General features: G+C 32.9%; 4 protein-coding genes across 5 annotated transcripts in view; 2 read left to right on the plus strand and 2 right to left on the minus strand.

The window, feature by feature from the left end:
• Positions 1–933: 933 nt before the first annotated feature.
• Positions 934–1,983, plus strand: LOC129910545 (programmed cell death protein 5). The gene is made up of 3 exons (XM_055987971.1): positions 934–1,111; positions 1,346–1,463; positions 1,514–1,983. Exons 1-3 carry the CDS (start codon positions 1,049–1,051, stop codon positions 1,738–1,740), a joined length of 408 nt encoding a protein of 135 aa, XP_055843946.1. The 5' UTR covers positions 934–1,048; the 3' UTR covers positions 1,741–1,983.
• Positions 1,984–1,998: 15 nt separating this feature from the next.
• On the minus strand, positions 1,999–5,716 carry LOC129910544 (protein disulfide-isomerase TMX3). Its single transcript, XM_055987969.1, has 3 exons — positions 5,439–5,716; positions 4,519–5,369; positions 1,999–2,521 (listed from the first exon to the last, which is right to left on the minus strand). The coding sequence occupies exons 1-3, from the start codon at positions 5,488–5,490 to the stop codon at positions 2,132–2,134; spliced, it is 1,293 nt and encodes a 430-aa protein (XP_055843944.1). The 5' UTR covers positions 5,491–5,716; the 3' UTR covers positions 1,999–2,131.
• A 1,582-nt stretch (positions 5,717–7,298) lies between these two features.
• Positions 7,299–8,286, plus strand: LOC129909938 (nuclear envelope phosphatase-regulatory subunit 1 homolog). 2 transcript variants are annotated; one of them, XM_055987110.1, is made up of 4 exons: positions 7,299–7,643; positions 7,725–7,796; positions 7,849–7,983; positions 8,038–8,286. In XM_055987110.1, exons 1-4 carry the CDS (start codon positions 7,613–7,615, stop codon positions 8,181–8,183), a joined length of 384 nt encoding a protein of 127 aa, XP_055843085.1. In that variant the 5' UTR covers positions 7,299–7,612; the 3' UTR covers positions 8,184–8,286. The 2 variants fall into 2 exon arrangements, with proteins under 2 accessions (XP_055843085.1, XP_055843086.1); XM_055987111.1 differs by having other exon boundaries at positions 7,299–7,634.
• Positions 8,287–12,473: 4,187 nt separating this feature from the next.
• The window catches only part of LOC129908302 (CYFIP-related Rac1 interactor A), a 57,965-nt gene continuing 47,404 nt past the window's right edge, over positions 12,474–23,034 (minus strand). The window contains exons 2-4 of the mRNA XM_055984711.1: positions 21,025–21,288; positions 12,957–13,219; positions 12,474–12,896 (exon numbers count right to left, since the gene is read on the minus strand). Coding sequence (XP_055840686.1) covers positions 12,632–12,896; positions 12,957–13,219; positions 21,025–21,288 — 792 coding nt within the window. The 3' untranslated portion in view covers positions 12,474–12,631. The remainder of the gene's footprint in view (positions 12,897–12,956; positions 13,220–21,024; positions 21,289–23,034) is intronic.

Here is a 23,034-nt window from a genome sequence, read left to right on the forward strand (position 1 = left end):
CGCTACCGCATACCCTCCGGTGTGGCCAAGCCTTAATGCTGGATTTACATACATACGTCTGCATGCAGAAAAGTAAAGGGGGATATATATAAGGGGTATTCACGATCCGATGCAACTGGTCTTGTATCATTGCAAAAGTGCAAAAGTGTAAAATCTTACAACACTACAACAACAAAATATACGGATTAAAATTTTACAACAGTCTTGCACTTTTGCTATACCCTAGACCTATTGCAAAATAAAAATACAATAGAGTAAAATTATTTTTGACAGATGGCAGCTCACCATGATAAACAGTTTGTCTTTTTTATTCTGTTTATTATGGTTGTCGGCACTCATGTCCCGTAATTTAGTTTCTTTTGATGTAAAATAATTTGTGAAAATTAATTAACCCGAACAAAACAAAGAATTAAATTATAAAAAATGGAAAAAAAAAAGAAGAAGCAACAGTGGAGGAACAACCCTGTTAAAAAAAACATCATGGATTTCATTCATGCTTCAATATTTACTATAGATAAGAAAATGGTCGTTCACGATCTATTGTAAAAAAATAAAATTTTACATTTTTACTAGGCCTGTTGCACCAGATCGTGAATACCCCTATAATAAATGAAATCCGTACGTACATATGAAGGAGAGGCATTGATGAAGACGAACATGTTCGTCTTCGCCATAATCTTCCTATAATCTGCTTTTGTGAAGATCTCTGCATTTTCATCAACTCTCTCTATCCAACTTAAATACTGTGTCTCCTTTCAATGCAGATCTGGAAATGCAGACGTATGTAAATCCAGCATACCTTTTCGGTGTGGTCAATCCTTTATAATTTGAAGTGCACAAAATTAAATATGCACATCTCTATCAAAAAAAATATCGATAACATTAAATGACAGAAGTACCAACCACTTAACAAAAAATCAGATCTGTCATCTGTCAAAAATCCTTCAAACGAAAAAAAAACGCCGTTCTACCTTCTTTTCTCGGAAGAAAAGATTGCTAAAAATTTATCAAAAATTAAGTTAAATTCAATTTTATTTAACCAAAAACAATGGGTGACGCAGATCTTGAAGCTATCCGCCAACAAAGAATGGCTCAACTTCAATCGCAATATGTAAGTTAATTCTTAAATTTCCATTCAAAGTAACATGCGGCTCAGACTTTTGCCAAAAAAGTAGGTATTACTTTCCATAAATAGCAACAATTTCCACAAAAATGTTTAAGTATAAACTTTGTGAAATCTCGACTATTCCTTGTTTTTGAATAAAAATTAAAGAACTAAAATCCCTCTGACTCATCGGTTTATTGATTGTTGTACCTTCAATTTCCTTCTTTTACTCTACCTTAGGGTGGCGGTGGCAATGACCCAGAGAAACAGAAGCAACAACAAGAACAAATGCGCCAGCAAGAAGACATGAAGAATTCCATACTCTCTCAGGTTTTAGATCAACAAGCCCGAGCTAGATGTAGGTTCAACTCCTTTAACTGAATACCTTCCTAATCTAATCCATTTTAGTAAACACCCTCAAAATAAGTAAACCAGAGAAAGCTCAAATCTTTGAGAACATGGTAATCCGTATGGCACAGATGGGTCAAATAATGGGCAAGCTTGATGATGAACAGTTTAAGTCGATTCTGGAAAAAGTCAATTCCCAGATGCCGCAAAGTACGTCCACAGTCAAATATGATCGTCGAAGAGCTGCCATCGATTCTGATGAAGATGATGATGATTACGGATGCTGATTGCTGGTGAATCGAATGACTCATAAGGTCTGCAAAGAACTATTGCTAGGAAGGAGGAAAAAAAATCGGCTTCTTTTTCTTTTTTTCTTTTTAAGTAACAGGCCATTTTTTAGATATTTTTCAAAATAATTTAATAATTCTTTTTAACTTATAACACGACAGAAAAAAAAAAAAAACACATTTATGTAGAAGTAAACTGAAAGAAACTCAGGAGATAAATAAAATCTATCTTTCATACTTAAATTAGAGCAAACAAAATAAATACACAAAAAGAATGAGAGAAACACAAAAGTGATTTGAATTGAGATCACAACAGAAATGTACAACATTTAAAATTTAATTTGATTGACTTGGGAGGAGAATCATTCTCCCGATCCCTTCGACATTTGGTTTATTCCTTCTTTTCGTGCTCGTCCTCGTCTTCTTCGGAAGCATCCAAACAGTCACCGCAGAAGATCGAATACAAAATCAATGCGAGGAATCCTAATGGCAGGCCAAACAAGACAGTTGTTAGCACTGGATTGCCTAGCCACATTTCTCTAAGGGATTTCTTGGCTTCGAAGCATGCCCGATAGAGACGCACCAAGAAGGTATCACCGCCATAAACAACTGCCGTCTGATTGCTTATTGTTTCAAGGAAAATGTGCAAAGATTGAGGAGTCATTTGCATGGGATCATCTTCTGGGATGTGATGATGTTGGGTTGTTGAATTGATGACAATGATGTGGGGTGTTGGCAGTGCGTCCATTACGATGGAATGTGCTATGCTGGGATCACCAATCTGCAAAATTTAGAAAAAAAGAAGAACATTAGGAAATTACCTGAAATATTGGATGGAGTGCGTATAAGAAAGATGGAATAATGTGGCCTTTACTGCGGGTATAGTAAACATCGAGTACCTAGTACCTCAATCGAAGATTAGAGTAAAAGCCGATTGGGAAGTTTTTTTAACACCTTATATGGGATACTTCGACATATTCACAGCAAAAACCAATAGAGCCTCTCGCCTTTGCAGTTATCAAAGGACCTGGTCCTCTAGGTTGGCGGAAGGATAGGAAGATATTTTGGAACGACGAAAATCCTCGTATACGGACTTATTTACTAACGACGAACTCTGCAAACCAAATAAGGGCAATGAATTTCGGATCTTAACGTGCAATGTTAGTTTTTATAATAGACCACCTACACCCAAACAATTAGCAGAGGCCCTCGACTGCTAAAAGGAAGATATAACTGCCATCCAAAAATTAAGATGGGAAGAGCCTGGCAAGAGAAAATTTAAAACCCAACAGGGCACATTTTGATGCGTATTCGTCGTTGGAGGCAGACTCAGTCAGAATGTCCTGAGTTGTAGTTGAATGAAAGACCGTTTCATCACGATCCACATTTGCTAAAACCAAACATGACAGCGAATTTCAATTGTTGAGAGGGTTAAGGTCACACTGCACCAAAATCAGGAGTGCCCTTTAGGTGATAACAGACCCTCTGCTGTCAATTCTTTCAAAATTGATTTTTTTTTATCCGACCTGATTTATGTTTTTGTTTGCAGGCGAGGTTAAGTTTCGAGGGCAAGATCTAAGAATTTAGGCGATACTATGAATTTAGAGAAATCACTTTTGCTATCTCTATAATAGCTGTGTTCCTTTGAGCTCAGGAAAGTACTTTTTAGTACTTCTGAATCCATTCAAAGTCATTTTTTCTAAAGAAGAAATGGAGTTGAATACAACCAGAAGTACTTAGCAGTAGATACTTTAGGCCAAAGGAACACAGCTAATGGCGATGCATTATCCTTGAATGAATAGTTACAGAACTCTAATGTTAACACCAGAAGCACCATCTTTCGGTCCAGCTGCTTGGATAAGATATTGACATAATCGGAAGTACACAGCTTGGTGATAGTGGCACTTTTGTGAGAAACGAAGCGGAAGTGGCTTGAATGGGTTTAAAGGCCAATGATGGCAAAAACATATAGGCTTTCGTCAAAAAACGTTATTGGACAAAACGTCACCATGGACAGCCATAACTTTGAGATAGTAAAGGATCTGCCTCCTTGTATACGAACAACTATTTTTTGTCATACGAATAGAGTTTGAGAAAAAGAAACCGAGTGAACAACAACAGACTTGTATGAGTTAATAAAACTGCTAGTCGGTTCAAATAAACTTGACATTTAGAAATCCTGTTCGGGGTAACGAATTCACAAGTGGCAGCGGTGGTGCGAAACGTAGTGCGTCGGTCTCCCTATCGCTAGGTCGTGAGTTCAAAATTAATTGAAAAGAGTCTGATGATCGGGTTGGTCCCCGTGAAATAGCTAACTCCAGCCTATGAACTTGGTGGTAACACACACAGATTGTTGTTGTTCATTCAAAACCTTCAGGATTTCGTTTACCTAGACTCCGCTATTAACACAGACAACACTAGTGCTGAAACCAAACGAAGAATCACTCTTGCCAACCGCTGTAACTTGGGAATTAGAAGACAATTTACCAACAAAGTACTTTCTCGAGCAACTATGGTGTCCATATGAAAGACATGTTATCATTCTAGTTCTGGTATATAGCGCCTAGACATGGACTTTAGCGAAAGCGGATAAAAACACCTTGGATTTTTTCGATAGCAAAGTTCTTCGGGCGATTTTTGACTCCAACTTGACGTGCAAAATTAGAAGCAACTTGGTGAATAAGCTTGTTGGTTGAGGCATGAATCAAAAATGGATTATAGCGCCTCCTAAAAGCGGCGCTGGTCACCCTAAGTAAGTAATAAACATTAACAACTTACCCATCCAAATTGAAATTGATCATGATAACGATCTCGATACTTTCTAATAACTCCCTCAACCATATCACGGAATTCCAGCTCATGTGTTGCCACCTGATTGAGTTTATCTTCTTCCACCACAGCAACAACCAGGTACTTCTTAGTCTTCATCAATTGATGGATATTAAACCGAGTAATCTTGGGGAAAGTAACAAAACGTTCAACATTCACCCAATGATGAATTGTTTCATTAACTTCAGCCGGATCCATTTCATGAGCTACATGAGCATGTGCATACAAATGCTGTGCCTCTTCTTTATAAACCAGCACAGCTGGCAACTGTTCGATGTCAAAATGTTGCTGAGCAATATCCTCAGTTGTAGCATAAAAGAAACCATGTTCTTGATAACTTTCGGCAGCGCCATAGAAAGTATCCCAAACAACACCTTCTTGTTGGCCAACAAACATAAAGAACAAAGTGTGGGCGTCCTTGAGCATATCAACACTTTCTGTTCTAGTGACTAATTGCACTGGTGGCCCACTCATACGAAGAGCGTAGTCGACTAAATCTTCTTTGGTTCTGTCACCGCTGTAAGTGAATTCCATGTTGCCCTTGATAAACATTATTGTGGGATAGCCACGTATACGGAATTCTCTAGCCGCAGCTGGAAAGCGTGTACAATCTAATCTACCGACTCTTACATTTGTACTGTGTAACGATTGTGCAACTAGACCGAATACTGGTTCGGTGCGTTTGCAATATGCACACCATGGGGCGTAGAACATGACCAGCCATTGACTTTCGTGGCGGACATCGATAAAACGATCGCTAAGTTCAAGTACACGTGTTGCATTGCTAAATGAAGGAATTCCTTAAAATACAAAATAGAAATTGTGTAAAAAAAGTATTTTAAAGTTTATCATGTTTTTTTTTGGCGCACCATATACAAATAAAAATGCAGCTAAAATCACTTTTGATACAGACAATTCCATAATGATTGCCTTTTTTTGTGGGAATTCGTTAGTTTCCCTTTTCTTTTAACAAGTTAACTAATTTATTTAGATTTGATGGCACATAGTAAATAGGTTTTTGGAATACAATTAAAGAGTGCTAATTACTAGACTAATTAAGTTAGTAAAAGGCTATAAGAAAATTGTGTTAAAAACTATATAAATGTTCTATGAGAGTAGAAAATTTTTATTTTTTCCAATAATTTGTTGTCAGGATAAAATTAGAAAGAGATGAATATATTTGGTGACAGGACTGTCAAAAAGTTATAAAATGCGGCGAATTGGTGAGAGAAATTTTGTTTAAGGTGTTGTTTACATCGGACTAATGCGATATTTTTAGCATCAGAGTGATATAGGGGTAAATGGGACATAATGGGCCCCTTAAGGATAAATCAACAAAAAAAACATACCAAAAACATGTTAATTATGTTCAAAACAATTTAATTCATTCAATGAACATTTAAAATAAGGAGATATAAAATAAATAAATTTAAAAATTCTTCAATCTGTATTAAAATAAAAAAAATGGTTTAAAAACCCATTTTGCCCCATGCATGGGGCATAATGGGCACAGGTAAAAAACGGTGGGTATTGGGTTAGTGATGTTACTGAAACTTCTGCAAATGTGAATTGATTCATCATCTCCATGGAGATGCATCCTCCTCACCGGCAAAGAGCAATGGATCCACTTTCCGTAGGCTCTACAAATGTTCACAATAAAGACATTTTTCATCTTCTTCGCTTTCCGAAAATTCTATTTTCCTCTTCTTTTTTATTATTGCGAAGAGCTTTTTTCTTTCTTTTAGGCAGATTTGAAGTTTGGAGTTTCAGCCTCAATGGGGACCCATATGCCCATTATGCCCGACAAAAAATTTTGGTTCTATAAAGCTCTACAGATGCAATTGTTGCTTCTGTAAAGCAATATAGAAGCAAAATTGTTAGTAGGGTGCCCCGCCCATTATGCCCCATGTCCATATTTTTGTGTCAAGTAACTTAATTAAATGAAATAACTAGATTAAGTTAAAATAAATAAACTTACTTTATTCTTAAATGAGAAAAATTAAACTTAAAATGCACTCATAGCCTAAAAACACGAATTTCACTTTGATTTAGAAATACATCAACTCTGTTGAAAACCTATTTTTATTAACTACGAACCACAGATATCATTTTCACTCAATAAGGAGATTCCCCCGTATCACCACAGATAATTTGAAAAGGACAGATGCAAAATTGAAGTTGCCACTTTATTCAAACAAAAAATACGAGGGGGCCCGTTATACCCCGGGGGCCCGATATGCCCCGCTTTCAACTAAGCATTACGTCTCGGAATGCTCATTTTATCACTGTAAAATTGAGATTATAAGAACACGTTGGTTTGGGAGCAGCAGCATTTTGCATGGAAGGAAAATCAGCAATGGAAAAGTATCGAGATAATCAACATCAAAAAAAGTTTACAGCGTTGCATGAGGTTTTATCAAATAACTTCCAAGAGGCTTTACATGAATGCGTACACACCCTCTTTTTAAATTTTGTGTGTATAAAAACGAATAAAAATGGCTTTACAGCTGAATTTTTTAATCTACTTTATTTATCACGCAAGAAGTGACAGAATTTAACCAAACTTAAACATTTTTACAATTCATTCAATTCACATATACATACGGCCTTAGGCAAATGTTCTCAATTTTCCGCCATTAGTGTACCCAGTTTTATCCGAAAAAATGCAGCGAATTCATTCATGACAGCTGTCACAGTTTATCCAAAAATAGCAAAAATAAAATATACGCTTTTTTTGATCTCTGCCGCACAGAACGCCACAGTGATTTTCTGTTTTGTGTTTCGATTGATAATAATTTTTGATTTTAATTTTTAACACTTCACACAAACTCAGCATTTAAAAAAGTTTATTTTATCAAAAAAACAATGAAAACACGATTGCTATAAACAATCTAACCCCATTATCTTTATCAAAATAAACAAAATATTTGATTTAAAAAAATAAACCTTACGAATTCAATCCCACCAAAGCCAAACCAAACCAAAAAACCATTAAAAAAAAGTCAGATACAAACTCAAGTAACAAAATACCAACAACCCTACAATGGAACCATCGGCATGCGAAGGTAATCAAAGTACGAAACAGAACAGAACGGTGAACTTTGTTTTCTCCATCTAATCATTATCTTTATTTCGTCTATTCGTTTCTTTTGCAGATCTAAAGGCATTTGAACGCCGTCTAACCGAAGTAGTCTCTTCATATCGGCCCTCAACTTTGCGATGGAGAAGTGAGTACTTCCTTTTAGTTTATAGATTAATTTAATTAAACTTTTCTTTTAGTTGTTTTAGCTGTTATATCGATGTGCACAGCGATTGGCGCTTGGTATTGGTTGCGCGACCCAAAGACTTCAGTTGTTCCGCTCACGGAATCGCTTTTAATTCATCCAGTATTTTCTTTTGCAACATTAACGCTAAGTAAGCTTTTGTCATATCCACATTCAACTTTTATTCAACTTTTTTGTTTTCCAGTTTTGCTCTTCCTGTTTGGCATTCATAAGCTTGTGATAGCTCCACAAATAATAACCTCACGCATGCGACTCGTTTTAGGCGATTTTAATATGAGTTGTGATGACACTGGCAAATTAATCTTAAAGCCAAGACCGAATAACAACTGAGATATAGAGAAAAAGCCACGCAGGCGAACTAGTCTTTAGTGAAATTGAATTTTTTGGAGGACACGAATGGATTTTTTTGTTTACAAAAAAAAAAAAAAAATAACAGACGATGATCTTTAATTTGTTGGTGAAAGTGTCCCAGCGAGTTTTTTTAGGGCCTTTTAAGATCAAATTGTAAATACAAAACAAAATTATATTTATTTTAAGGTCTTATTTTTTGTCTTTTTTCATAAATCCAATGTTCTCTCCGAAAGTTTGTTGTTAGGTTTGTCAAAATAAATTAAAAAAAAAAAACAGTAAAAAAATCTTGTAGTCTTATTTTGATTTCAGAAAAAAATTAGCGGCTAAGCTAACAAATTTGTTTTAAAAGCAAAGAATTTTCTCATTGGTTGTATTTCATATACAAGCAACTTTAAGGTATTGGAGCACTTTGGACTCCATGCGCAAGGAAAGATAGAAGAGTTTTTGTGTACGCACAGGTAAACCCCTTTTTTGCTAGACGATTAACCCCCTTGTACCCCCATGCGCACATCTGTTACAAACCAACAAAGATCCCACAAAAGTTGCAAAAACTATATTTTTATTCTTTTGAAGCTTATAATATATTTTTTAGATATTGCTTTATCGAAGTAGTACACCATAGTTTTAATAAATGGCACCAATAGTTTTTAATTGGCAGTTAAAGTTTAAAGTTTGGCTTTTTTTGAAAACAAGCTAATTTGTGTAAAAAATACAAAATTCAGAAAAAATATCTTTCCTGCAGGAAACATATAACAGGGTTTTATTTTAGGAATGCACCTACAAATAAATATTGGATAGTTTTTTGCTTCAATTTTTGCATTTATCTACAAAAATAATTTATTTAAACTTATTTTTTTACTCCTTAAATTTCAAAATAACTAAGTAAATTGAATTTAAAAAAAATACGTGTTTTATTATAGGTAAAGGCAAGTCGATTGACATTATTAATTTTAAGATTTGCGATCTTCGGTTACAAGGGGTTAACGTGAATTTTTTAATTCTCTCGATTAATTGTCATTCAAAAAGACTTGGCTTAGATTTAATTTTGACCTACATTTAATCGCTTTTTATTTTAAATCTTCACGTGAACCGAACACTCTCGAGTCAAAAGAAGCAAACTGTTCTGTAATTAGAACCTCTATTTATTCAGTACTGACTCTTAAGACGTATCCGACTTAGAACTATTGGCCTTAGTTTTTGTATTGATGCAGATTTGCTTTGCCTTTTATGAACTCAAAGTACCTACAACTTATCTTCAGTCCCATCACTGTATCGTTTCGTTTCGGTATAAATTACATCCTTATTTTGTCTAAGAGAAGAGGACAAAATATCTGTGCAGATATCTGTAACCCCCTGATTACAATGGTGTTGTAGCTGTGGTTGTAGCTTGTAGCGCAAGTTAAGGAATTCTCAAATTTTTGCTCAGTTGCCGCCAACTTTTGCAGGGTTTTCCGTCAGTAGAATTTTGACAGTACTACAAGCTACAGCCACAGCTACACCATTGCATTCAGCCAGTAAATTAATGTGCATTAACGCAATGAAACTAAGAACTAAGAAAAGGAATTCACTAACAGCTACAAATGTAAAATTTTGTCGAAAGTATTCGGATTCGAAATAGTTGCGTATTTTGTTAAGAAAATAAACATGATTTTCCTATATACTTTATGATTCAATCAAAAATTACAATCAAAAGACTAAAAATTGTGTTTTCTATTTAATTTAAATCTTGCGTTAATTTTGGGACAGCCTTTATTTTATAGTACTGGTTCTGTACTCATGAAACAATAATTTGCTTTAATGCAAAATACTGAATGAAATATGCTGAGAAGGTTTGGGGAGAGATTTGCTGAAGTTTGTCGGATAACCCGAGAACCTTCTTGAGTTTTGTCATAATTTTGTTTTGTGGAATCTGGGGTGACGTTCTGTATCGCATAAGCGAACAAACGTTTTCGAGTGTGCGAAAGATTTGCTTCAGACCATGAAGCAAATTTTTCGCACACGCGAAAACGTTTGTTTGCTTATGCGATACAGAATGTCACCCCTGCTTTACACATCGTACGGAGTAAGCCATCCAGGGCCAGCATTAAATTCCGAAAGATTGTTTTCATCGACCATGATAATGAACGACCTTATGTGCGAGAGTGGTCCAACATATTTCAGGGAATATTTCAAAGACTCTTTAAAACTTAATTCGTGGAATGAACAGACGACTTAAACCTGTCATGCACTCGAGAAGGCAGTAACAAGTATTGAATGTAATAATTTGAAACAACCTGATTTTTTCCGAAATAAAAAGAAAGGTAGGCCTAAAAACTCCTGGTACAAGCAAATGCAAAAACACCAGCATTCAGTTGGCCTCAGAAACGGAACAATACAAAACCGGGAGGCTGGCCGCCGATTTCTGAGGTCAACCCGGCGAACCCCACAGGCGGATCACTAGTGTGAAGCAGTAACGTGGGAAGGTTATGATCCCCTCGACATCGAGATCATAACAGCGCCGAGAAAAAGGAAGAAGAAGAAGAACCTGATTTTTTCCTAACTCTTGTTTTCTTTTATTAGAAAAAAAAAAAGTTAAAAAATATTTTTATTAGAAAAAAAGTTAAACAAAATATTTGGCTGTCTAGGAGGTCTAGGGTTAGACCTCTGTTGCAAGAACAAATCGTTCAACGATTTAATACCTTGAACTGCTGTCTCTATATACATATAGCTGTCTTACAAATTCATACGCAAATGAAATTGCTCGGTCACTCGGTCGTATACGTACTTTTTCACCCATGTTCTGCATTTCACCTTTTGTGGATCAGATGCCGAAAGTGAATTTGGTTGTTCTGTATTTCAAACATTTCGTAACCGAATTCAAATAAATTTTTCTCAGCTTCTTCAATTGTTGTCTTTTTCAATTAATGTGCATTTTTTTGGGAAAATATTAAATTTAAATTTTTTGTTCACAAAAATTTTAATTTTAATTAAAAACAAAAACAATACAGCAACAGCGGCAACTTTTAAATCCATAGAGGGTAAAGTATTTTTAATTACCAACGTTTGCAAAACAAAATCATCGAAATCGGAGCTTTTCGGGCTTCGGGCCTAATATTGCTAATTTTTTTTGAGCTTCAGAATAAAACACAATTGACTGCGTTGTTTTTATTTTTTGTATTTATTTTGTTCATTTATTTATTTGATCACTTATTGGTATCGTTTACACTACACAACTCCTCTAATTACTTAACTTTATCATCAGTTCCAAATATGTAAACCAGATTTTATTTATTTATAAAAAAGAAAAAAAAAAAAACAAAAAAAAAGTTCGGAGTTCATAGTTTTCATTTTTTTTTATATAATCGCTGGCTAAAATTTTAAAATATTTTTTTTTTCATTTCTCTTCAAAAAAAAAATTAGATAACAAGAAAAATTGTTTGCATTTATTTATTTATTCATTTCTAATTATAATAATTTTTTTGGTACAAAAAACGCAAAACAAAAAACTCTTTTTTTATTTATTATTTTGTTTTTTTAATAATTGTTGTATAATATAATTTAATAATAAATGCATTTATATATTGTGGTATTTGTTTTTATTCTTTTTTTTTTTCTAGAAGAGATGTTTTTGATGTACATAATTCTGTACAATACTTTTTTTTTTTAAATAAACACCATTATGTGTGTTTTTTTTTGGTTTAAATATATATTTTTTGTATATAACCAATTTATTTTTGTTCGTATTAATTACGCTAGATATCTTTGTATATTTTTATTTTGTGTTTTTTGTTTTTCCTAGTTTTTTTGTTTTATCTAAAATTTGAGTTTTTACGGAATTTTGTTTTTTGTTCTGTATTCACTAAAAATGCATACTGATTTGTGTGTGTGTAATTAAACTACATTTTTAAAGTGATTGGTTCAAATAATGCGCAGCAAAATGTTTTTTTTTTTTTTTTTTTAAATTCTTAATAAAACATAAACAAAGAAATTAACATAAAACATTACACTACACTCAATTTAATATAAATAAATTATAAAATTAAAAATACAAAGTGTGGTGATATTGGTCAAGAAAAATGATTTTAAACTTACACTTTTTTTTCATTTGATTTTAAGTTTTAAGAATTCTACAAAAATGCATAATAATCTACTTATTAATTAAGAAAATATTTTATGTTTTTGTTTGATATATTAAAATAAATGTTTATTACATTACTAATTTGTTAATTTATATTTTTTTTATTATTATTTAAATGAATTTAAAATCTACAAAACAAAAAAAGTTAAAACAAATTAAAATTTTCAATTAATTAATTAATTATTTTTTTTTTTAGAATTACAACGAACAAATAATTGTGTATTGTGTTTAATAAATTCTAAATGCAATTCAGCACTCTTTCAATAAAAGTTATTTTATAATAAAAAAGGGGGATTTTGGATTCCGACTATTATGCAGCCAAAAGATTTCGAATATTTTTCGGCGTATTTTCCTCGTTAAGATGTTTAGTTGTGTAGCGGAGAGCATTTAGGAGTGGCTCTGCTTTGATGGCGGGCTGGGCCTGCAGCAACCGTACACATCCTTTGACGTCTACATGTGCTCCACGGGCAAATGCTCCGACAGGATGAACATGATCGTAGAGGATGACAAGGCCAACCATTACTCTAAGGACTAGAAGATGCGTTTCTTCACGTTCAATTTGAGACAAAAGTTTTCTAAGAGTTAAAAAAAAAATTAACAGTAATTAATTAATACAAATTAAAAGAAAAACTTACGGATTTTCCAACATCCTTAAACAAACTTTCGCCATTGTGCCTAATGTCTCTGTGGTATTTTCAACATCTTGAGCATGATCGTCGACAAATTTTGATGTTGCTTCGCTAAGTACTTTCAGCATTGGTGTTGCGTGGGCATAAAATAATGACATACGATTTGCTAGCTCTGTACTAACCAGAAGGTTATTAGTGCTATCGATACGCTGGCGGCTGACGATGCGTCTGTAGTAGCTAAAGTCATTTTGTATCGCTGGGGTCTTCATCTATAAAAACAAGAAAACATACAATTCTTACATTGAAATACGAATACGACTATGATTGTGAAAATATAGCCTCAAGTGATCTTCAATCAAGGGTTTCTAGACTTAAATGTGTGTTACACGCATCATTGACCATATACTTAATGATTATTTATTACAACAGGCATGGAAAACTAATTGCTGATCAAATCTTGTTTTGGCTGTTAGAAAAGGAAATCGAGTTTGTATAAGATCGATGTATGAGGAATGTAAAGAAGATTATTTATATTATTGTCTTGATAAATGTATTAGAGATTATATGGCGGCGGACGAGTTCCGTGACGCCAATGTGTGTGGGCTTACGATTTATTAGAAAAATTCATGTTTGACGTGGATTGAAATTTAAACATAGTGTTAAGCAAGCAGTTTTGATAACTATAGTTGGACCCAATATAATTGTGACTTTGAAGTTTATACTTTTGCAATAATTTAAAAAATTATGCTTATGTCGATAAATGAAAGAAATTTGTGTGGCAAAGCAATAGAATTTTATTAAGCATGAGTTTAGGAATCTAAAAATAAATATCAATTTGAACTTAGGTTCCAGGAACGTTATTTTGGGTAAATTAGATGGAATAAAAAAAGAAATGACAATTTTCTTTGCAAAATGAATACGTTTCTAGACGAATGCTTTAGTTTGTTTGGTAAATGAAACAAAACTTTCAATTTAATGTAGTTTTGATTTAAAAAAAAAATCATAATTTTGGCCTTTATTATCGCACAATTAAGGGATTACGAACTAAACAACATCGATTAAAACCTAGTTACTATATTTAAACAATACAAAAGACAAAAACTGACTTGATACGAGTTTCATAATTTATTGAACAGACTGTTATTCTTAAAATCGGAATATTTGGCAAAAGCAGGCGAAAGATAAGGTACTCGTATGTTAAAACGGCTCTTGTAAGCAATTTTGATTGTTGTTTACTAAGGGCCAGTTGTACAAACGTGGTTCAGCCTCGGATCAGGAATTTAACCCACCGATTTCGGCGGATTAGCTGAGGGTCAACTTCGGTTCAAGCATGGATGTGGCTATTTTTACATATGTGGACCTTGCACCAGTGCTAAACCGGAACCTTACCACCGATTTCAGAAGATAAAAGTTGCTGAACCACGGATTAAATATTTGTACAACTGGCCCTAAGCTCATAAGGTTAGATATTAAAATTGTAGACAAATGGGTGATAAGTTGAAAATGAAAATTCCGCTTTTAAAAGGGGAATTTGTACATAAAAACCTTAAAAGTTATATGACTTCTCTATTTTAACAAAAAAATTGTTATATCACTGTCAGTATACTACTCAACACTTGTAAATTTTTCAAATAAGGAAATATTATACACATATGTATGTATGTTGTAAAATAATTATAATTAATCAGCCCAATCCTGAGTTTTACATAAACAAGATTCCACCCGGAAAAATTCAATTTCACTTTTCCCTTATTGTGAGTTCCGGGCGAAAAGTTGTTCACGTTCGGACATTTTCCTTTATTTTCAAGTAATTTGCGATGTGTTTGACAGCAGTTATCTTTCACTTAAATTTTGTAACGAACTAGTTTAGCGGAAAATGTAAATTCCCTTCGGGTGAAACTCATAATAGCTTTTGAAATTCCGGGCGAACAAAAATATTCCGGTAGAAAACATTCCACGTGAAACTCACGATAGGGCTGATTAAGATTTAAATATGGTAACCCTGGGGCCTACTCAACTATTGGCTTTTGAGGTTGCTGATGTATTAAATGCAGCTGATGCAGATGATGTAGTAGCTTTGAAACAGGGCCTTGATGTGAAAAAAAATTACATTTTTAAACAAAAAAAAGGAAATTTTTGTATTTATGAGTTTAAGTCTAAAATTTGTAAAATATTGCTGATTTATAAAAATATCGCCACTTTTAATATGGAAACAAGTCTTGACAACTGTTTAAATGGTGAAAAATACCAAAAAATTGGGTTTTAAACAAAATATTTTATGGAGTTAAATGCCAAATCATAAAAACCACTTAAGCTTATAAGATTTAAGGTAAAACTTAAACTAGAGGAAATTAATCGTTTGATTGACAATTTGATATTAGAGATATTAGAATTTTATGAATTTCCTGGTTAACTTTGTTTGTCTGTTGTATATTTTTTTGTTTTCTTATTTCATAATAATTTATTAATTAAAGAAGTTACATTTTTGTACCAACTCGTGAGACAGTCTTAAAGCCGTAATTTTGTAGGTGTGTCTATATGTGATGGCAGAATTTTTTGTACGTGACTGATGATTCAATGTACTTTCACAAGTTCTTTTTTTGCTTTTCCTCAACTGTTTTTTTTTATATTTACCTAAAACAGGATGCTACAACAGTACAGGATAAAAACAAATAATAAATACTTGGATTTAAAGTTAGAAAATAAGTTAATGCGTTTAGAGGAATGATCGTTTATTTTTTTTTTTTTAATTAAACCCTCTGTAGGCCCACCTCTTTTTTGTGACGTGATAGGCACACGGGTGCGAATTTGGTTTATACTTTTTTATGTCGCTAGACCTTTTTTCGGTCACAATATTTTATAGAGAATCAAGTATGAAATTGATGTAGAATATTCCGAGGAATTCGAATATTGTATTCACAATTGCGAAAAAAATATTTTCACCCTTATAAAGAGACTTTTTTGTGACCACTTTTTTGAAAAATCGTAATTTTTTATTTTTGTCCTGCCAAATTCGCACCCGTGTGCCAACAGAGGGTTAATAGTTTTATAGATGCGAATATAATTTATTTGAAAGAATGATTTCTACTTAATGGAGAATTTTTATCTTCTGCAAAACACTCCCATTTTAATTTCATATTGAAACAGAATTAATTTTGTGTAGATATGATATTCTTTTATGTCTAATATCTATGATTATAGCTCACGACCTTTCCTTCTTAAAAAAAAGACCTAAAAGGTTTATACATTGTTTTTTAACCCATTTGAAGCTTTTATACAAATCAATGTTATCTGCATAATCACTTCGTTTAGATACAAAATACAAAAAAAAAAAATACATAATGACACACAAAATTGTTCTTCGCAGTTGTTTAAGGCCTTCCTTAATATCGTCCGCGTTATTTTTATTACTATGGACAAAATCCACCATCAGTGGGTGGTTTGTTGTTTACGATGTGACCAATATTATCATGGCAGCTGATAAAAAAAAGACAACACCACCTATTATGATGATGATGGGTTAGTTACAAACAAACAACACAAAAATGCCTATACATATGCCGATGATATAAAAAAATACATTATATATCTACTCTACATACATAATGTTTTTATTGAATTTTTTTCGTTCCCATTAATATGTTTTTTATCATGCCAGGAATGAGAAGAACTCAAGTCGTTTGAAGTATTTCATTTTTATTAAATTAGGGCGTGTTGTATATTAATATCGACGATGAGATGAAACACGCACGTTATAAATTTTGATATAAAAGTTTGTAGAACATGGAACGATTTCACTTAAGACATTCAAATTCCTAAAAAAAAAATAAATAAGAAAAGACTATCCAATGGAGATTGGGGCAGGTGGAAAATCAATAAACACACCTTTTGAAGTGTTACAACACATAAATAAACTGTATCTACCACAATATTTTTTTTGAAGTTGGGAAACTTATAAAGCGAAAATATTTAGCACGTTTATCAAAACAGACAGACTTTGATGTAAAAGGATTAAACATTTTTGATAGTTCTTCCAAAATAAATAGAAACAGAAAGTATACATTCAAACTTTAACGGTTTATTCTTTGGATGTAAGATTTTGGGATGGATTTGTTTTCGAAATACGTTTTTTGTTTGCTAATAACACGATTATAGAATCTTTAATAGCTTGTGAAAAATGTTTATACGAATTTCTGAACCTCTTCGAATGAGGAAATCACATAATTAAAATGGTTTTCCGGGTAATGAAACACGTATGTGTTCTTATAATCTAAGAATATTGACGGAAATGATAACAAGGAAGCGTTTACTAGCGTTTACTACTAAAAGATCAATCAAAATGGTATTTAGTAAAAGAAGATTTAAAGAAATTCACTACAACAACAAAATTTTTGCACCTTTTAATTTTATTTAAAAAAAAGTAAAACCTAATGATGATATTCCACTAATTGTGTTGAATCATATCTATCTCCATTCACGTCAAAGTTCACACTATCCGACTCTAAAGGTAGAACCCTATTTATTTCATCAGTTTGTTGCTGGTAAAATGGCCTAGAATAGTCAAATTCCCTTCCAAAATCTCTTTGTCCAGTTTCTTCAACTTCATAACTATTTGATCTAGGATAGCTCAAAATAACTTGATCCTTTCGTAATTGAGGTTGAAAAATTCCCAAAGTTGGCTGTGTAAATGACTCTGGAATGTCTTCAACGATAATTGGAGATCCAAAATAGGAAGATTGACAAGAAGCAGAAGTGACTAATAAAAGTGTAATTGACTGGAATAAGAGGAATAAGATTTGAGTGTTTTAACTTTTTAGAAACAAATGAGCTACTCACCAAACGCAGCATGTTTAAGTTGGAGTTCTAACAAGAAACTGACATCGAATTTGGGACAGAATTTGGCTTTTATACCAAACTTTTTTCTCTGACCAAACTGCATTAGATTAATGTTTGGTTGCTTTTGGAATCATAATAGCCTTCGTAAATTTTAAAACTACTAACAGTGGATACGATCCAGAAGCAAGCAATTAATATTGGTCATTTAACATCGCCGCATCCACGCTATAGTGCTTCTGGGTACACACATTATGACCTCTATAAGACTCAATCTTGATCTAGATTTATTTGTTTTTCTTTTCCTATTTTGATATTGTGTTTTTTTCTATTCCATGAACCAATTAAAGAAATAAGTTAAAATAAAATTTGAAGTCAAGTCATGTACTAAGTGAGCTGATTCTATATGGAGGTAAAGTGAAAACAATAGCAATTTATAATTTACGTGGTGTTATTCTCTTTTATAAAAAAAAGATTTGATGTGAATTGGGCTCTATTATTTTAAAACATCACGGATTAAAAAAAAATGGTTAGTTTCATAACCATAATTATAGCTAAGTACATATATGCATATTTTATATAATTTTTATTCGTAGTTGAGGTTTTCGGTTTTATTGCAAAACTATCAAAAACCTTCAAATATTATATTTTTCTTGAAACTAAATGAGAGTTAAACTGGGGATTAAAGTGGGTCGTAGGCACGAGTATGGTGGGTATACCCTTGATTCGGGGTTTATATCCAAATTCAATAGAGCCGTTTTCGAGAAAACTGTCATACTTCGAAAATTGTATATGGGAGCTATACGTTTAAGACGAGATTTAAAAATAAAAAAAAACGGGCCTTAGAAATTACCCACATGATGTAAAGTAAATATAAAGGAAATCCATCCATCCGTTTATGCCCCAGCTCGATGTACGGATTGAAGCACAGACGAACAGATAATAGACGGAATGACGAAAATCACTTTTGGATTTCTCAATCATGAACGTTGGAACACCCACGAAATTTTGGACACTAATATTTGCCCCATAGAGCAAGTAAATATAATGGTCAATTAGGGTTCGGCGGCGAACAAAAAAGTCGGAATATTCTTTTTTTTTTTAAATAAGGTTTTTTTTTGTATTTGGATGGCATTTTTAAATATTCCTTTATCTGATTGCGAAAGATTTATTAAAAAAAAAAAAATGGAGATGAAAAGTAGTAGTATCTGAAAAGAGAATCAAAAAACATCTCTTTGAAAGAATGCAGCCATTTTTTAAGGCAATCATTTGATTCGTATTTGACTAGGTTTTTGACTGAAAGCTAATACTGTGAACTAAGAAAAAGCCTGCCACGAGTATAAACATATAAATATCGTTGCCTTAGTATTGGAGTGCCCTATACGCCAAATTGCATTTTTTGAACTAGGTATGAAGTCTTATGTTTTCGAGGGTGCTCTTTTAAAAATTGTTATGCATTTTTTTCTATCTTTTTTCGTTGCTGAGATATTCACGTATTGTTTAGAGTAAACACCAAGTTTTGGCATTTACGTCAAATTTTTCATGCAGGTTAGGAAAATTTAGAGAATTGTTTTGACGTGTGTCTTAATGCGGTTATGATTTTTTTTTGTGACGTACTACGTGTATAAATAAAAGAAACTTCATGGCGTATACGGCACACTCATTTTGGACAAAAATTTGAATATTTTGAAAACTAAAAGAATTTCAGATGTCCAATAACATGTATATAAAAGATAAATTTTAAATATATATCATACTAAAAAATTAGCTGTTACGAGTAGTTCTTTCGCAATAATCTTCCAAGCATTAAAATGCGATTTCCCAAAAATGGAGTATACGGCACTTCAATACTAGGGCGACGATATATTTTGAGTGTACAAACAAATTACCTTACCTCATTTTTGGAGTCCTTCTTGTTTTTAAGTCAATTAAAAATCATTTATATTGATTTGAATTAGCTTTAAGTAATGAATTCAATGAACCGCTCTCAATTAATTTACTGTTTTTAAACTTATTTGGAGTTTCAGTTTACAGTACAGCAGTACAACAGATTCAAAATTTTGAAGTAATACTACAAATTAGTTCAAATGAAAATGAAATATTCATAAAAGTTTTTTGTAGAGGATTACAAAACTAACTTTTTGTCTAAGTCAAGTTTCGTATAAGACTGGTTCTGTCGTTACGGGTGTGACACTAATAAGTACATATGATTTTATTAATTATTCACCCAGTGTTCAATATTAATAGAATTCAATCACTTGAAAATATATTCGATTTACTTTCAATATCCAATTAAATTGCGTTATACAGGTGTGATTTAAAAAAAAAAGATTTTATTTTCGGATAGGAAAACGGTGTTCGGATGTTAAAGGTGTAACTTTGTAGAATCTTTTTCAAATATACATATAAATGTTAATCTTCAGGATAACTTTTACAATTAAACACAAAACATTGAAAAACAATCAAAATACATATTTGTTTTAATAAGTTACATACACGAAAACGTTGCAAATGTGACATTTGATATTTTGGCTTGATATTTTCATGAACTTTCACAAGTCTTTTCCAATAACATCATTAATTTTTTTTTTTTTTTTTTGTTCTATAGATTTCTCTTAATAGTCTAGGACTGTCTTGGAGGTATTTTCTTTGCTAATATTCTCACCAATCAAAGTAAATAAAATCAAAACAAATCTATTAATAAACTTCATTTCACATAACATCTCAAAAAAACCAAACCTCATATCATAAATCATCCCCACACACAATTTGCCCAAGACAAAAAACAGAAAATCACGAGTATAGTAAGTAGGAAGTAGCATAAAAATTCAATCTGAATTAAACATTTCTTTCTTGATGGCGTAAAACGTAAAACCCATTATCGTACCTACTACTGCGACGCACGACGACGAGATGTAAAACCCATTTATGGTAAACCAAGTGTGTAGTTCGATTTGATGAATGGCCACATTATTTCCCACAAGCGGGCATCTAAAGATGATGATGATGATGATACGATAGCATATACGCATAACGCCTCTGCACGCGTCATTTCTTGACGTGCCACAGACTTGCTCCGCATAATTTCAAGAAAATCATCTATACAGAACGAACACCTACTGCCTATACGATAGCATCGGGGAGCGACGACGACGCTATGCAACGATGCATGAAACCCATTTAAGCAGTCTACCTTCAACTCTTTATACTTACGAGTCCCACCTCCTCCACACACACTTACCTTGTATTCATCGAATTTCAGCACAAATTCAAGTATCTCCGCCAACTGTTTGACTAGGGCCTGTTGTGTTTCTAAATGTTGAGTAGGATTCAATTTACCACCAACCAATTGGCCCAGTAGTTTTGGTACGATTTTTTCCAGTTCCAGTGAGTGTTCATAGCAGCGTTTCAGTTTGATCACAAGTGGCAAAACAGCGTTCCAGGCTTTTTCTTGACATTGTGGCGATGGGTCAGCTATAGCTTCACGAATTTCTTTACCAGCACCCTGTAACAATACGAAAAAAATAAGCAATTAGTTACTATTTTATTATGATGACAGGAAAGAATGATGTTCAAAGGCAATGCATGCCCCCATGAGACAACAAGGAGAGACCGTACCCTCTTCGAAAAGTAACTTCATTTACTGACCATATTTGAAAAAAGGGAGTTGCGAAGCTCTTGGAACAAAAAACATAGCTCTCGTATAATCAACAAACAAACACGATAGTAATAAAGTGAAGGGTGAACATTGAATTGAAAACAAAACAAGTGAATGAACGACAGCTATACAGAGGTAAAACTAGCCAAATAAGGAAGTTGTTAGGAAAATGTGTGAAATGTGTGCCGTCCCCGTAGTTGTTTGTTGTTGTTGGAATTATTATATTTTATTGTAAGATTGTGACTTCTCCCATTTAATTAATGCTATCATTTATTTCATTCACTGCAATTCACTCGACTCTCAGCTGGAGTGAGAAGAATTTTAATTAATAAAGAGAATGTTTCGTTGATTGGAAGGAATGCATTATGGTGTGCAAGAAATCACAAAGGGACTACGAAGACGAAACGGGCAGCGACGATGTCGTTGAATGGAATATAGTGGAGACGGAAGTGTTGGGTATGACAGCTGCTTCAATAAAAGGACACACATCGCAGTTGCAACTGCATTTCTTGATATAATAAAAAAAAGGTGGTAACGTGTGGGCACACAAGCAAGCAGCAAAGATAGGAAAATGATGAATGAATCAGAATTCAATTTGTAAAAAAAAGGAGGGAAGTTATTTTCATCTTTAAAATAATTGGTATTAGATTTTGTGCCACATTTTTGTTGATAAGAGTAATACGAATATGTATGTAGAAAACTGCAATGACTGCGTTCTTTTTAATAAATTTAATTGTTTTGTAATCACCATTATTATCTGGGCTTTCCCTTCATAGCTGTAATAAAGAAAACTTTCCGGATTTTACATTCATGGAACAGTTACACTTTATGCATCTAGAAAAGTGGTTCTCGGTTGCATATGGTGAATCTATCAATATGATCCAAACTTGGAATGGTCCACAAGGAGCAGCACATCACAATTTAGTTTTTAAATCAAAACAATATTAATGATCATAATATGTTCCTAAAGTGGTCAAGTGATTAAATTTGTTTGATAAAGAGTAGGAACTTAATTCTTGAGTAAAAAAAAATAAGCTTGAAAAAAAATGATACACATACACCACAGTGGCCGATTAAGATTAAAGCTTTAAATTTGGCGATTTAACGTTACTTTCAAGTTAAAAAAATACGCAGATCAGGCTAAATTTTAGCTGACATTTTTTTCTCCGTTTTTTTTTGTTTTTACTTTTTTCCGTGCGCTTAATTGGGCAGTTGAAAACGAAATTGTGATTTTCTAGCTGAAGCACAACTCGGCTGGAATTTTTAAATAAATTTTAGCTCTGCCAAATTTTGTAGAGAAATTTGTATGAGATCTAAAATTAAGCTCAATTTAAAAAAAATGTATACCTTCTAGGCTTACAAATCCACCAGAGATATGAACAGAGACAACCAATTTACTTACACTTTTAGGGGACTACCCAAAGTGTTTTTATTGCAAATTACCTCATTTCGTTTGACAGCATTTTCTGTATCTCTGTATCATTTTCTGTATCTCTCTGACTTTTCTTATACACCTCTTTTTATCCATTTTATTATTTGTCTGGAGTATTAGGTGAGTTCTTAGAGTTTCCTAGCTGAAGGAAATAAGGAGAT

This window comes from Episyrphus balteatus, chromosome 2 (genome assembly GCF_945859705.1).
Source record: "Episyrphus balteatus chromosome 2, idEpiBalt1.1, whole genome shotgun sequence".
Taxonomy (NCBI): domain Eukaryota; kingdom Metazoa; phylum Arthropoda; class Insecta; order Diptera; family Syrphidae; genus Episyrphus; species Episyrphus balteatus.

Coding starts and splice junctions, on each gene's coding strand:
- LOC129910545 (XM_055987971.1), top strand. CDS start 1,049: ATGGGTGACGCAGATCTTGAAGCTATCCGCCAACAAAGAATGGCTCAA. Junction 1,112..1,345: donor CTCAACTTCAATCGCAATAT/GTAAGTTAATTC, acceptor ACTCTACCTTAG/GGTGGCGGTGGCAATGACCC. Junction 1,464..1,513: donor TCAACAAGCCCGAGCTAGAT/GTAGGTTCAACT, acceptor AATCCATTTTAG/TAAACACCCTCAAAATAAGT.
- LOC129910544 (XM_055987969.1), bottom strand. CDS start 5,490: ATGGAATTGTCTGTATCAAAAGTGATTTTAGCTGCATTTTTATTTGTA. Junction 5,370..5,438: donor TGCATTTTTATTTGTATATG/GTGCGCCAAAAA, acceptor TTGTATTTTAAG/GAATTCCTTCATTTAGCAAT. Junction 2,522..4,518: donor ATCAATTTCAATTTGGATGG/GTAAGTTGTTAA, acceptor TAAATTTTGCAG/ATTGGTGATCCCAGCATAGC.
- LOC129909938 (XM_055987110.1), top strand. CDS start 7,613: ATGGAACCATCGGCATGCGAAGGTAATCAAA. Junction 7,644..7,724: donor GGCATGCGAAGGTAATCAAA/GTACGAAACAGA, acceptor TTTCTTTTGCAG/ATCTAAAGGCATTTGAACGC. Junction 7,984..8,037: donor TTTTGCAACATTAACGCTAA/GTAAGCTTTTGT, acceptor TTTGTTTTCCAG/TTTTGCTCTTCCTGTTTGGC.